The 16,269-nt window shown below is 46.2% G+C and overlaps 1 protein-coding gene across 5 annotated transcripts in view; it reads right to left on the bottom strand.

Annotated features, from left to right (window-relative positions):
• akap6 (A kinase (PRKA) anchor protein 6) overlaps positions 1–16,269 on the bottom strand; it is a 467,239-nt gene that overhangs the window by 291,617 nt on the left and 159,353 nt on the right. For all 5 annotated transcript variants that reach the window (XM_078562838.1, XM_078562835.1, XM_078562834.1 and 2 more), the window contains exon 6: positions 1,615–1,778. In XM_078562838.1, coding sequence (XP_078418964.1) covers positions 1,615–1,778 — 164 coding nt within the window. The remainder of the gene's footprint in view (positions 1–1,614; positions 1,779–16,269) is intronic.

The raw sequence follows: 16,269 nt of genomic DNA on the forward strand, positions 1-16,269 counted from the left end.
TATGCCAAAATTGAGAAGGTCTGAGGATTGATAATGAAGTTTTAGAGAAAAACAGAAAACACTGGGAAATGCTATATAGATAATCTTTTAAACCAGAAAAATAAAATACAACATGAACGTAATGTTTTAAGGGGAAATCAGTTAGAACAAAATGGAAAGAAATAAACATCTATTATTAGCTCTTCAGCTGCAAAATTAACTAACTGGTAGTCATCTAAAATAATTTTATGTTCTGATCTTACACTAGGGAATACATGTATAGTTCTGAAGGAACAAGGACAATATTATGTGCAATAATGATTAAATAGCAGGTGTCTCAGATAATAAATAACAGTAATATAGGTTCTGGAAGTAAAAGGAACACAAGCTGAAGTTTGATGTGAACAGTATTATCAACAACATAACCAAATGTGGATCATCAACAGCAGTGAAATCCAAATTAATAATATGCACTGTAGAAATGGGGAGATTTGCATCTTGGAAAAAAAGTCTTAAGTGTTTTTCTGATAAATACAAAAGGCTGAAATTTCAAAGAGCAGTTCATAGGAGAAGAGATGACCAAGAAATCAGTGAAACACTTCAGAACAGAAAATAATTTCAATTAGAGAGGCCCTGTTAATTGTACTATAATAGTTCCACTGGCTTCAGCTGCCACGACTAATTTTAACAACAGTGTAATAAATAATATCAGGAAGATCTGGTTATTGCATTACAAAAACTGACCTTCAGTTTTTGGTCAGACCTTCAAATGCCCAAAAGAAAAGAATAAAAGTATCCTTTTCTACAAATGATGTCTGAGTCCTCAGAGACACAAGATTCATCTGTTTATCATGAGTGAACTCAAGCAAAGAAAATATGCCAATCTCACTGACAGATGCCATATGAATAACTGGTGTTGGAAATGGCATTCTGTGAAGTAAATGCCAAATTCTCTTCCAATATTGAATTTTTTTACAGGCACATTTCACAGTCTAATCTCTTCATTATTTTAAAGGTCTCAATCAAATCTCCCCAAAGTCTATACATAGCTACAGTGAAAAGACCTAGCTCACTCTCATGGTGACTTGCGAGGGTGCTTTGTGGTAATAAAAAAGCACCCTTTGGAAGGAAAACTGGGATAGTTCATCTCACCCCTGAAAATTAGCTTGTTGTTGTTAACCATATGGCCTTATAGTTTATACATATACATTTCCAGCATGTTATAGTAACACATGCTGGAAATATGGAAATCTCCATAGAATATCGATAGTTTCTTGCTTATGCTGCCAGCTAATTGTTTTTGAGCACCAAGGAGAAAATATATGGTAAACCTATAGGTGAAATAACAAAGAAAAGTGTGATGCATTAAGAGTAGAAAATTTGTTTTGAGTATAAAATGAGCATAAATTCCTAATTTTATACTCATTTTAACTTACATTTAACGTACATGTGTGTCTACTGACATTGATCATGCATGTGTTTGTATATATACACACAAGGAAATAGCCTTGTAACATTGCTTCGATTTCAGAAACACCTTTTCTCCTACCTGGAGGCCAAATAGTAATAAATTGTTGTATAATTGAGGTGTTCCTGAAAATGTTTTATGCAATTGTCAAACTATAACTGACTTACTTTGGGGCTCCTAGAATCTTCCAAACCATCTGCAGTCAGATCAGTTGCCAAAATCTCAGCTTTGATTATGTCCAGGGCTCGAAGAATCCAGTTGTGCTGTCGTTTGATTTGTCTCTGTAGTTCCTGCCATTGGCTTGCAATAATCTGCAGCATGTCTTTCAATCCTTCAAAGCAGAGCAAATAGATATCAGCACTCAACAGAAGCAGCACAAAACTAATAACATTCAATTAACAAATGTTATAGGCAGGCACTATAACTTGCAGCTTGTATTTCCCCATAAATATTCAATCAAGTCATATCTCCACTCTTCAAAGTCCGACTGAAACATCTAAAGGGAAAAAAAATTCTAAACCTACTTCTAAAATAAATCAACACAACCAGGGTTAACAAATACCACCATTAACTCCCATTTACAAATTAAGCTTGAAATGTGTTGAATCACATCACAATGCTAGAAAATACAAAAAAAATCTTCTTGTTTCCAGCAATGATGGTTCCAGGTGAGGAATAGCACCAATTAGTTCAATGCTGCGCTGACACTGCTTCAATGATTTGCCTCAACCCTAACTTCTGAACAGCTCCCTGCTGTACTAATCAATACAGCATTTCAATCTTTTGGAATTGGGTCTTTAGGGTCTCACACTATCAGATTAGGTACAATGCTTAGGATTGATATAGACTGTGCTGACTTAGAAGATTGCAACTATAAGAAATACATTAATTTACAGCTTTTACAATCATCCAGCATGCTGGGAGAACACACTTTCATCTTCTGCTCTGGGCTGGACTCAAATTAGTTCTCAGCAGGGACTGACTGCAATTGAGTTGCATTTTCAGTCATGTTTTAACTCAATGTAACAATAGAAGAACAATATTTTAAAATATAGTTTTACATTTTAAATTAAATTTGATGTAACCTCTAATACAATCTTGATTGAAGAGTGAAGTAGCTGAGTTTTTTGCAGGATAGGGTACAATGAGTTAATTTCAACCAAACTCACCAGGAGGGAACCCATGGGATCAAGTGGAACACTGGGATTTATACTCTGCCCAACATCACTCTTCATTGACTTCAAAGGAGAGTAAAATCCCACGGGGTGTAAAACTAGTTTTTTGTGTACTTTTTAATTACAAGGGTGAGGAAATTTATTTCAATTGCCAATCAATTTAATTATGAGTAAAAATATTCCTTTTTTGGTGTTGTTTTGCAGGAATATTTAGATTCAATCAGCAGGGTGAATTTGAGCTGATCTCAATTAGGGCAATGAGTGTGGATACAACAATTAGCCCCAACACCAAATGAAGAATGGCCAATTAGGCAAGGTATTGGAAGCTGAATACCACCCATGGAAACATGGAGACATATTGGAAATGACATGTTTCCATTAAATTTTTATTGATATTAGCTTACCTGAAGGTAAAATCAACAAGAACAGTATCATGTTCAGTTAAACAAAATATTATGACAATATCTTAATGACTGCTGTTCCTAACAAACTTCCATGATTATTCCAATGCAGTCCTTAGTTCTTTAATGTGCTTTGAGATCTAATTTCACATCATCACAGAATCACACAGTGCAGAAGAGGCCCTTCGGCCCATTGAGTCTGCACCGACACATGAGAAACACCTGACCTATTTACCTAATCCCATTTGCCAGCACTTGGCCCATAGCCTTGAATGTTATGATGTGCCAAGTGCTCATCCAGGTATTTTTTAAAGGATGTGAGGCAACCCGCCTCCAACACCCTCCCAGGCAGCGCATTCCAGGCCGTCACCACCCTCTGGGTAAAAATGTTTTTCCTCACATCCCCCCCCTAAACCTCCTGCCCCTCACCTTGAACTTGTGACCCCTTATGACTGACCCTTCCATAGAACCATAGAACACTACAGCACAGAAAACAGGCCATTCGGCCCTTCTAGTTTGTGCCGAAATATTATTCCACTAGTCCCATTGACCTGCACCTAGTCCATAACCCTCCAGACCTCTCCCATCCATGTATCTATCTAATTTATTCTTAAAACTTAAGAGTGAGCCCGCATTTACCATGTCAGATGGTAGCTCGTTCCACACTCCCACCACTCTCTGAGTGAAGAAGTTCCCCCTAATGTTCCCCCTAAAGCTTTCCCCTTTCACCCCAAAACCATGTCCTCTCGTGTTTATCTCTCCTAATCTAAGTGGAAAGAGCCTACTCGCATTTACTCTGTCTATACCCCTCACAATTTTGTAAACTTCTTTCAAATCTCCCCTCATTCTTCTACGCTCCTTCAACTAAGGGGAACAGCTGCTCCCTAGCCACCCTGTCCATGTCCCTCATAATCTTGTACACCTCGATCAGGTCGCCCCTCAGTCTTCTCTGTTCCAACAAAAACAATCCAAGTCTATCCAACCTCTCTTCATAACTTAAATGTTTCATCCCAGGTAACATCCTGGTGAATCTCCTCTGCACCCCCTCCAGTGCAATCACATCCTTCCTATAATGTGGTGACCAGAACTGCACACAGTATTCCAGCTGTGGCCTCACCAAGGTTCTATACAACTCCAACATGATGTCCCTACTTTTGTAATCTATGCCTCGATTGATAAAGGCAAGTGTCCCAAATGCCTTTTTCACCACCCCACTAACATGCCCTTCCACCTTCAGAGATCTACGGACACACACGCCAAGGACCCTTTGTTCCTCAGAACTTCCTAGTGTCATGCCATTCATTGAATACTTCCTTGTCAAATTACTCCTTCCAAAGTGTCTCACCTCACACTTTTCAGGGTTAAATTCCATCTGTCATTTATCTGCCCATTTGACCATCCCGTCTACATCTTCCTGTAGCCCAAGACACTCAACCTCACTGTTAACCACCTGGCCAATCTTTGTGTCATCCGCAAACTTACTAACCATACCTCCCACATAGTCATCTATGTCATTTATATAAATGACAAATAATACGGGACCCAGCACAGATCCCTGTGGTACGCCACTGGACACAGGCTTCTAGTCACAAAAGCAGCCTTCTGTCATCACCCTCTGTCTCCTACAACTAAGCCAATTTTGGATCCACCTTATCAAATACCCTGTATCCCATGTCCATTTGCCTTCTTTATAAGTCTCCCATGTGGGACCTTGTCAAAGGCTTTCCTGAAATCCATATAAACGACATCAACTGTGCTGAGGTTATCCATTTTGGTAGCAAAAACAGGAAGGCAGATTATTATCTGAATGGCTATAAATTGAGAGAGGGGAATGTACAACGAGATCTGGGTGTCCTTGTACACCAGTCGCTGAAGGTAACAGGTGCAACAGGCGGTAAAGAAGGCAAATGGTATGTTGGCCTTCATAGCCAGAGGATTCAAGTACAGAAACATGGATGTCTTGCTGCAATTGTACAAGGCCTTGGTGAGACCACACCTGGAATATTGTGTGCAGTTTTGGGATGGCGGTACTGACATATGAGGAGAGATTGAGTCGGTTAGGATTATATTCGCTGGAGTTCAGAAGGATGAGGGGGGGATCTCATAGAAACCTATAAAATTCTAACAGGGCTAGACAGGTTAGATGCAGGAAGGATGTTCCCGATGGTGGGGGAGTCCAGAACCAGGAGTCACAGTCTGAGGATATGGGGTAGACCATTTTGAACAGAGATGAGGAGAAATTTCTTCACCCAGAGAATGGTGAGCCTATGGAATTCGTTACCACAGAAAGTAGTTGAGACCAAAACATTGTATGCTTTCAAGAAGGAGTTAGATATAGCTCTTGGGGTGAAAGGGATCAAAGGGGAGAAAGCGGGAGCAGGCTATTGAGTAGGATGATCAGCCATGATAATAATGAATGGTGGAGCAGGCTCAAAGGGCTGAATGGCCTACTCCTGCTCCTAGTTTCTATGTTTCCATCCTCATCTACACACTTGGTCACCTCCTCAAAAAATTCAATCAAATTTGTTAGGCATGACCTCCCTCTGACAAAGCCATGCTGACGATCCTTGATCAAACCTTGCCTCTCCAAGTGGAGATAGATTCTCTTCTTCAGAATTTTCTCCAATAGTTTCCCTACCACTGACGTGAGACTCACTGGCCTGTAGTTCCCTGGCTTATCTCTACAACTCTTCTTAAATAGCGGAACCACATTAGCTGTTCTCCAGTCCTCTGGCACCTCCCCCGTGGCCAAAGAGGAATTAAAAATTTGGGTCAGAGCCCCTGCGATTTCCTCCCTTGCCTCCCTCAGCAGTCTGGGACACAAATCATCCAAACCTGGAGATTTGTCCACTTTTAAGCCTGCCAACACCTCCAATACCTTGTCACTCCCTATATCAATTTGCTCAAGAACCTCGCAGTCTCTCTCCCCAAGTTCCTTACCTTCGTCCTCATTCTCTTGGGTGAAGACGGATGTGAAGTATTCGTTCAACACTCTAGAGATGTCCTCTGGCTCCACCCATAGATTGCCCCCTTGGTCCCTTATGGGCCCTACTCTTTCCCTGGTTATCCTCTTTCCATTGATGTACCCATAAAATATCTTGGGGTTTTCCCTACTTTTACCAGCCAGAGCTTTCTCATATCCCTTCTTTGTTTTCTTAATTGTTTTATTAAGCTCCACCCTGCACTGTCTGTACTCCACTAATGCCTCTGCTGATTTGCTTCCCTTGTACCTGCTAAAAGCCTCTCTTTTCCTTCTCACCGTAACCTAAGTATCTCTGGTCATCCATGGCTCTCTGGGCTTGTTACTCCTTCCTATCACTCTAGAGGGAACATGTTGAGCCTGTACCCTCCCCATTTCCTTTTTGAACATCCCCCACTGTTCCTCTGTAGATTTCCCCACAAGTAACTGTTCCCAGTCTACCTTGGCCAGATCCTGCCTTATTTTACTAAAATCCGCTCTCCCCCAATCCAAAACATATTTTTGCAACTTGTCTATTTCTTTGTCCATAACAAGCTTAAACTGTACCATGGTGTGGCCGTTATCACTAAAATGCTCCCCCACCACCACCTCAGCCACCTGTCCGGCTTCATGCCCCAGAATTAGGTCCAGCACTGCGCAGCCCCTTGTTGGACCCTCTACATATTGATCTAAAAAGTTCTCCTGTACACATTTAAAGAAATCCACTCCATCCAAGCCCTTAACACTATGTCTAATTCCAATTAATGTTGGGAAAGTTGAAATCACCTAATATAAATACCCTATTGTTATTGTTTTTACACACCTCCGTAAATTGTGCACATATTTGCTCCTCAATTTCCCGCTGACTATCTGGGGTCCATAATAAACACCTAACAATATGGCTGCCCCTTTTTTTATTCCTAAGCTCAACACACAAAGCTTCATTCGATGCCCCCTCCAAGATATCATTTCTCCTTACTGCAGTAACTGACTCCTTAACTAATAATGCAACGCCTCCTCCTCTTTTACTCCCTCCCCTGTCTCGCCTGAAGATTCTATATCCTGGAATGTTGAGCTGCCAATCCTTCTCTTCCCTCAACCACGTCTCAGTGATGGCTACTATATCACAATTCCACGTGTCAATCCTCACCCTTAACTCATCTGTTTTCCCTGTAATACTCCTGGCATTAAAGTAGAGACCATCCAGCCTTGCCTTACTCCCTTGAAACTTAATGCAGCTGTACTCCCTCTGACTTGATTGTTTTACTGTATTATGATGTGTCCCTGTTCTGCTACTCATGTGGCAATTATCCCCCAAAAATAAACTTAAACTAGCTTTGCATTGTCAAGAAACAATCTCCCAAATTATTTAACTCTGCAGGACTTCACTGCTGAGTCAAATCATTGCCCTGCTCAGTCTCGTCCTCCCATTTCACATTATGGATCTGCAGAATCTCCTTCACCCCCACCAGAGAAAGTTGACATCATTGGTGTTCAACAGCATTCATTTGCACTCATTTGACATCGTGCTCAAAAGTAAGCATTTAGCTATCATTTGACATCACAAGTAACAATCAACTGACATAATTGTCATCAATTGCCATCAAACCCCAGTGATTAGCAAAATTACTTACCTTAAGCATCTAACACCAAAAACAATCAGAGTTTGTTCTCCATATTTCTGAATTTCTATAGCTTCAAATATACAAAGACTGAACTAACTTTAGAAAAAGCGGAGTCTGTTTTAAGATATGTTTTGACAAGCTAGTTTTATTTTTTTCTTCAAAACCTATAATAGGTGCAGCACAACCCTGAACCCCACTCCCCACTTCCCACTACCCCTGGATTGTAGTTTTCTCCCACTCCTGCAATGCCCCCATCCCCAGAGCTTTTCGCCTGCCCTCTCTAAACGCACCCCCCCAACCCAGATTTCAGCACGTTTCTCCCCCCATCGCCCCCATCCTTCTTACCCTCATCCCTCTTTCCCTCTCCTCCCCCTCTTTCCTTCCTTTCTCTCCACCCCCTCCTCTTCCCCCTCTCCTCCCCCTTCCCCCCTCTCTCCCCACCCAACCCTCCAACTCTCTCTGTCCTCCACTATCGCCCGCAACCCTGGAGTGTTCAGGGCATGGAGAACCAGAAGTGCAGGTGAAACCCTCTGCTGTAGCTTTCCAGCTGGCATGAATCAGCAATGGTAGCAGGAAAGAGGTAAGTGTTCAGGCTGGGGAAGTAGCGGGGGATGGGAGGATAGAGTCATAAAGGAGAGATGGAGAAAGCCATCGGTGGGGGGGCTAGGGCCTGAAGTTCAGGGGTCGGGGGTCGGGAGGCCCAAAGTTCGTGTAGGCTGAGACATCAGAGGTAGGTGGCGAGGCCCCGAAACTGGGAGTGGTGGTGTAGGCTTGAGATTCGGGGGGTGGTGTAGGCTCATGATTGGGTGGGGCAGAGCAGGCTTGAGACTGGAGGGGGTGTTGTAGGCTCGAGACTTGGGTGGGTGTGGGTGTGGGGGTGGGGTGTAGGCTCGAGACTTGGGTGGGTGTGTGGGGTGTAGGCTCGAGACTTGGGTGGGTGTGGGGTGTAGGCTCGAGACTTGGGTGGGTGTGGGGTGTAGGCTCGAGACTTGGGTGGGTGTGTGGGGTGTAGGCTCGAGACTTGGGTGGGTGTGTGGGGTGTAGGCTCGAGACTTGGGTGGGTGTGGGGTGTAGGCTTGAGACTTGGGTGGGTGTGGGGTGTAGGCTTGAGACTTGGGTGGGTGTGGGGTGTAGGCTTGAGACTTGGGTGGGTGTGGTGTGTAAGCTTGAGACTAGGGTTGGGGGCATAAACTTTAAACTGTGGGGATTGGATTGTAAACTCCAGACTGGAAGGATGAGAGGAGATTGTCGTCGGGGAGGGAGGGTGGGGTTCGCCACTGGGAGGAGATGAAGCAGGGGAAATTAGAACATTTGATGTCAAATGAACGCTGATAATTTTGAATGCATTTGAACACAAACATTATGTCAAGGTTTTCTGGTAGGGGATCTGCACACTGCCTGAAACTTACCAAGTTTTCTTCCATACAATGGCATGCATCTAAATCATAATATTCTAAAGGGACATTAGGTGCAACCACTTTTGTGGTGTTTATACTGTTCAGAATACAGCACGTTTCATACTAAGGCTGCTTGAGTAACTTTGTTTTTTACACTAATTGTCACAGCTTCCCCAATACAGTTTGCTTAAAAAATGTTTCACTTGAAAATACATCAAAATTAGTTTATTACGATGTAATATTCTGTTTAATAGTATTAGCTTTAAGGGGAGGTGATGGCGTAGTGGTATTGTCGCTAGACCAGAGATCCAGGGTAATGCTCTGGAAACCCATGTTTGAATCCTGCCACAGCAGATGGTAGAAGTTGAATTCAATAAAAATCTGGAATTAAAAGCCTAATGATGACCATGAAACCATTGTGGTTAAAAACCCATTTGGAAGGAAATCTGCTGTCCTTACCTGATCTGGCCTACATGTGACTCCAGACCCACAGCAATGTGGTTGACTTGTAAAAACACCCTCTGAAAAAGGGCAATTAGGGATGGGCAATAAATGCTGGCCTAGCCAGTGACACCCACATCCCATGAAGTTTTTTCCATGTGTGCCATTCAACAAGTTTTGTTCCAAACAGAAGCATGCATCACAGAATACTCCACAGTTCAAGAGGGATGCCTGGTGCAGCCACTCTTGTGATAGTTATATAGTACAAAATAAATCACGCTTCATCTTTTCTGGCTGATATTTTAGACCCCATCCCAAGGTTGCCCAATTACGGTGTCTGTGGTTGCATCAATACTTTAGCTGTGTTTAAAGGTTAGTTCCTGCTGTCTTTGACTGTGATTTAAACATTTGATCACTTCAATCAGGCTTCTGCTCCTGTCAAACCATTGAAATGACCCTAACTAAATTCAAAAAGCTAAAAGCTACTGCGGATGCTGGAAATCCAAAACAAAAACAGAATTACCTGGAAAAACTCAGCAGGTCTGGCAGCATCGGCGGAGAAGAAATCAGTTAACGTTTCGAGCCTTCATGGCCCTTCGGCAGAACTTCTGCCGAAGGGCCATGAAGGCTCGAAACGTTAACTGATTTCTTCTCCGCCGATGCTGCCAGACCTGCTGAGTTTTTCCAGGTAATTCTGTTTTTGTTCTAACTAAATTCAAAATTGACATCCACTGTGACTGTAACTGTGGTGCATGTTTTCCCTCCTTGGTCACTCTGAAACCTTTGGCATTCTTCTCATATACCTTTCTTCTGTCGTCAAGTGCAGTGGGACATCCTTTGCTTAATTTAACACTCACCTCTGTAATCATAGCCAGAGATCACCAGCAATGACTTACCTTCCCATCTCCAAACCATTACTTATGGAGTTTCCACAGGAATCTATCCTTGGCCTCCTGTTCTTTTCTATTGGTATACTGCCTCCTGGCGACATCATCCAAAGACATGGGATCAGGTTCCACATGTACGCTGATGACCCCAGCTCTACCTCTCCACTACCTCTGTCTTCCTGACATTAAGTCCTGGATGAACTAAGCTTTCTCCAGTTAAACATTGTGAAGGCCAAATTCATTGGGTGCTAAATTCAGTAGTCCCCAAAAATGGACTCTGAGATTGCAATGCGAGATTAATCTCAGGTTTGCAGATTGTGACTTGGGGTACCACAAGATCAGTACTTGGGCCCCAGCTGTTCACAATCTAAGGGTGGAAATTTCCATGCCCGCTGGCGTCGAGCGTGTATGGCGGTGTGAGCGAACAGTATGGTGAGAAGGCCATAAATCCGTTTCACAATGTTATGAAACTGGTTTGTGATTGTCCGCTCAGTCCGCCAATGGTGGACAGCATTTCCCGCCGTCAGATGTCGGGAACCTCATTGTGACACATCTGCATATCATTCTAATGCCAGTCCACCGAATCAAACCCCCCCACGCTGGATTGTCCACCCACGTCGGTGTGATTGCACACCAACATGTTTCATAACAGCATATATAAGGTGTGCACTTGGCGGGCTGCACTTTGAGTGGAACTCGGAGGTAAGTGCACAGTAACGTTGCACAGCTCTCGTGAGGGTCGCCTGTTGGACTTCAAGGTTGAGGTGACTTGTGTGGGGGGGCAAGGGTTGCCCTGCGATTGATGGCAGTGCACAAGCATATGCGGGGTGGGGGAGGGAAGCAGCCACGCATTAGGAAAACCTTCTATAAAATGACCATTCCTCTGCAGCTGAGACAGCTCAGACGCAGCCACATTGACATGTGTGGAGTCAGACCTCTAGCTTATCTGCCCATTCACGCAATGCAGAGGCATGAAATGCCACCAAGTCCTCCAGAGCTTTTCACCACTCAGGCACAGACTGCAAACTAATGAGCATTTTAGTGGACTGCAGAACAGTTGGACAACTGGGCACATTGTAAAATCTCCTTGCTAAAGATGGTGAAGACGCTCACAGCCCCCTGCAAAGTCATCATCCCGTTTTGAACCAGTCTCCCCCATGGTTCAAGCTAACAACGCAGCCTTGCAGCGCAGGTTAGGAGAATATCTGTGCCTGAGCTGAGAGCACAGCCTGCAGTCTAGAGGGTAAAGCTGCTGCCAATCGGTCAGGTGGAGTAGGACGGAGATGGTGGGGTTTTGGGCAGCAGTATAGCGCACTAATCTCTGGCCATCCAAGTGATGGCCAGCACTCTCTGGGATGCATTAAGGGGCCTTCAGACTTAACCAAGAGAGGTTCTTAGTGCACCCAAGCTAACCCACGCATCTCTCTCTTTCATCCTGCAGGAGGAGTACATCAGGAGCATGGAGCCTGGTGAACTAGCAGTAGGCCTCGTGGCATACAGAGAGTGAAGACAACAGAGAAGAGAGCGACTGAGACGCCTGGCTGCGCAGAGAGAGGAGCAGCACCCTCAGGAAGAAGGGGCAGCTGGGGCTCACGCACACGCAGCTGAAGAGCCACAGCGAGCTGTCACTGGTCGGCGCCTAGTGAGACCCAGGGTCTACAGACGCCTTTCATTCCTGCAGATGACCGAGAACCAGTGTCGCCAGAGACTGTGCATATCTAAGGAACTGGTCGGTCACATCTGCCAGCTACTGCAGGATTTGGCGCCACGGGGACATGGAAGGCATCCACTGCCCGTGGCCGTGAGAGTGACCACGGTGCTCAATTTTCATGCCAGTGGCTTCTTTCAGGGCTCCACAGGTGAACTTTGAGGGATATCACAAACCTCAACCCACAAATGCATCCACGAGGTCATGGATGCCATCTTCACGAGGGCACACAACTTTGTGCATTTCACTCGAGACCAAGAAGCCAGGATGCAAAAGCGATTGGATTTGCCCAGATCTCGGGTTTCCTACAGGTGCAGGGTGCCACCAACTGTACTCACGTGGCGCTTAGATTTCCATCACAGCAAGCAGTTAACTATGTTAGCTGCAAGGGCTTCCATTCGGTGAACGTGCAACTGGTATGCGACCACCGCAATTGCATCCTGCAGGTCTGTGCACGGTTTCCAGGGAGTATCCATGACTGTGACATTCTCAGTCAGTCACAGACCCCTGACGTCTTCCAGGGTCCACAGAGGTGCAGGGATGGCTCCTTGGGGACAAGGGCTACCCACAGACGCCGTGGCTGATGACACCCGTGCGGCAGCCTCAGACTGCAGCAGAGTGAAAGGATAATGAGGCTCATGCTGCAACTCGCAACTTGGTGGAGCAGACCATTGGGATGCTGAAGGTGAGGTTCCAGAGCCTGGACCGGTCTGGTGGAGCCCTGCAATACAGTCCACAGAAGGTGTTACGTATTGTTGTCATCTGTTGCGCCCTTTACAACCTGGTGCTGCAACAGGGAGAGGAGCTGGCTGTGGAGGAGATGGAAGGGCTGGAGGCCTCCTCCGTTAAGGACAAGGTCCTCGAAGGCAATGATGATGGCGATGAGGCCCTCGCATGGGCCAGACGAGGCAGGCACGCTCGGGAGGCTCTCATAGCTGCTAGATTTGTGGAGGATGATGATGACATGCGGTGAGGGGATGCAAAGTGAGGATCTATTGTATCTATGAACATTTGACTCCATCTGGCTTATAGAGCGCACATATCCTCTGTGATAATGCTCCCGTCATGGAAATGCAGTGGAGCCCCTAATAATTGCTCGATTGCAGGAGGAGGATGATGACATGCAGTGAGGATACTCCATAGCCTCTGAGAATGTCTGACTCCTGTCTGGCCGAAGGCAGCTCACTTGCAGTCTGTAAACAGGGTCATATCATGGAGACGCAGCCATGAAATCTTAAAGGCACCTGATCCTTTGTCCATCTTTAGCACCTGACCCCTTCAAGAGCACAGCGTAACTGATCACAGATGCTGATGAGATGGGGACCAGCCCCACCTTAAAGGTGCTGAGAGCACAGAGAGAGAATGACAGAACTCAGTGACGCCTGCCACGACATTCTGGCAGCAATGACAAGCACCATTGAGGTGCAGGCATCAGTAATGTGTCCAGGGTGTTTGAGGTCGGACTATCACTTTGGCCTGAAGGCTGCACAAAGCACAGGGAAGAGGCGCTGGACTGAGACATCTGCCTTTATCTTGTGCAGGAAATAAGGTTTCACATCTGAATAACAGGAACACTGCTCATCAGAACAAGGGTTTATTTACAAAAGTGAATATTATGTACAAGTGATTGACACCCGTGACCAGGCTGTGCAACTACACCTTCTTTTGTCCTCCCCTTTTCCATCGGGGACCGTGTTGCACGTAGCAGTCCCATGCAATTGTAGGTTGCGTCAGTTCATGGGCTTCCAAGATACCTGCACCTTTTGCAGTCTTGTGGAGTCCGTGGACCACGTGTATGTTAATTGTTGTTCTTGAAAAACCTTTTACTGTTGTTTTGTTTGCACTTCAGTCCCATGCTACCGATCTACGGGCACCCGGTGCGGAGGAGGGGCCAGGAGGGAGGAGGACCTCCTCGTGAACCTGTTCCTGGGCCTGGCCAAGTTAGCCATTAACAGATCCAGGCAGCGGGCAATTGAGGGGGTCGTCTGACCCGACTGTCTGCCCCTCATCCTCGGCTATGTTCATGGTCAGGTGTCCCTGGAGAGGGAGCACATGGTTTCTGCCGGCACCGTCGAGGCCTTCCATGCTCGGTGGGCACCGCGGGGACTGGGGTGTTTTATTGACCCCGTTAATCACATTTTGGTTTGATGTTGGTAAGTTTCCTTTGCGTTTTGTCTTTTGTTTATGCAGTTTGCCTTCAAGGGGCTGCCTTTTACTTTACCCTGATTTTGTTAATTTCGTTTAATTATTTTGATTTAAAAGAGTTGCATCTTATTTTGTCCTCCCCTTTTCCATCGGGGACCTGGGGTAGAGGGTGTTGCATGCAGCAATCCCGTACAACCATAGGTTGTGTCAGTTCACGGACTCCCAAGATAATTGTATCTTCTGCAGCCTTGTGGAGTCTGTGGACCATGTCAATAAAGAGTGTTGTAGCCCTTTTCAGTTATTTAAAAACTTTTTATTGTTGTTTTGTTTGCACATCAGCCACACGCTCCTGATCTACGGGCACCCGGTGCGGAGGGGGGCCAGGAGGGAGGAGGACCTCCTCGTGAACCTGCTCCTGGGCCTGGCCAAGTTGGCCATTAACAGGCCCAAGCAGCGGGCAATCGAGGTGGTCGTCTGACCCGACTGTCTGCCACTCTTCCATGGCTATGTTTGCGGCTGGGTGTCCCTGGAGAGGGAGCACGCGATGTCCGCTGGCACCATCGAGGCCTTCCATGCCCGGTGGGCAGCGCGGGGACTGGGGTGTTTTATTGGCCTTCTTAATCACATTTTGGTTTAATGCTTGTAAGTTTCCTTTAAATTTTGTCTTTTGTTTTTGCAGTTTCCCTTAATGGGGCTGCCTTTTACTTTGTCCCCTGATTTGTTATTTTGGTTGATTTGGTTGGACCCAAAAGAGTTACATCTTCTTAACCTTCCTAACCCTGCTGCTACATCTTGGTGCTCCCTGGACATCCACAGCGGAGGTGGAGGCAACCTGCTGACTGCTTCGCCCTGTCTGTGATGACTTTGACTGACATCCCCTGGGGGGGCCAGGACCTAGAGAGCCCCAGCCAGCTCTCAGGGTCGTGCTGTGTGGCAGTGGCACCCTCCATGGCCTGTGGAGCTGGAGCTGCTGGGGTCGCAGGAAGAGTGGATTCAGATGGGCCGGACACTCCCGGAGTCACCTGGGTGGATGGCCCCGGGGTGTGCACCTGCTGATCCTGCTCCCTATGGGTGCCCAAGGGCATCTGTCTGACTCCTTGAGGAGAAGGGGGTAGCTGGAGTGAGATTGAGCTGCCCCCCACTCCTCTTGTGTACACACTGTTGGAGGCCAACTGTCGCGTCTACAATCGAGCTCAGTCCTCTCTACAGTGCAGGAGCAACGTCCTTGACCAAGGTCTCCATGGTGGCCACCATCCTACCAATGTTGACCTTGGTGCGTTGGCATGCCGGCGCTATCAGTTCAGCCTGAGGGCAGACGAACTCCTCCATCATGCCTTGCAACCTAAGGAGTGCAGCGGACATCCCTTCTCTATTTTCCCGGGCTTGCCTTTGCAGCTCCAGCAACTGAAACATGACCAAGTCCAGAGGCTCATCATCTGACTCAGACTCAGCAAATATTTGGCCTCCGACAGTCCTCCGAGTGCCAGCACCTGGGACGTCCCTGCCGCTGCCTGCTGTGGATCAGAAAGTGCGATGTGTTCATCAGATTGTGATCCTGAGGCTACTCTAAAGCTAGGTCCCACTGAGGTGTGTGTCTCTGTGCTAGTGGAGGGTGTGTGTGAGCACTGTGCTGCATCTTCAAGCAGGGTACCTTAGGTTCCTCTTCAGAGGTTTCTTTGGGGCTTAATTGGAGGCCCTGGGTCATGGACTCTGTCGGCTGTTTCCTAGATGTACCTGCGAAAGCAAGGGGAGATAATTAGTGCATGGCAGTGGCCTGTGAAAGAGGACACATCACTCACAACATTGTTGTCTGATGGATGTTGCACTGCTGGATCCTTATTTGGTAGAGCACCGCTGACCTCACCGTCAGCACAGGAATGGTCCAGGTCCTCTCTGGCCATCTCGATGGCTCAGGTTTCAAAGTCCGTGAGGCCTTGATTTCAGGCATTCCTCCACCAGTCTGCAACCTCTCCCTCTTGTTGTATGCCAGCTTGTCCTGCATGAATAGAGATGGACAGAGTGTAAGCAGGATGCCTGCCAGGCCAGATGATAAATATGCCTTACATGTGAGTGATGAGTCGTCC

This window comes from Cetorhinus maximus, chromosome 18 (assembly GCF_964194155.1).
Source record: "Cetorhinus maximus chromosome 18, sCetMax3.hap1.1, whole genome shotgun sequence".
NCBI classification, from domain to species: domain Eukaryota; kingdom Metazoa; phylum Chordata; class Chondrichthyes; order Lamniformes; family Cetorhinidae; genus Cetorhinus; species Cetorhinus maximus.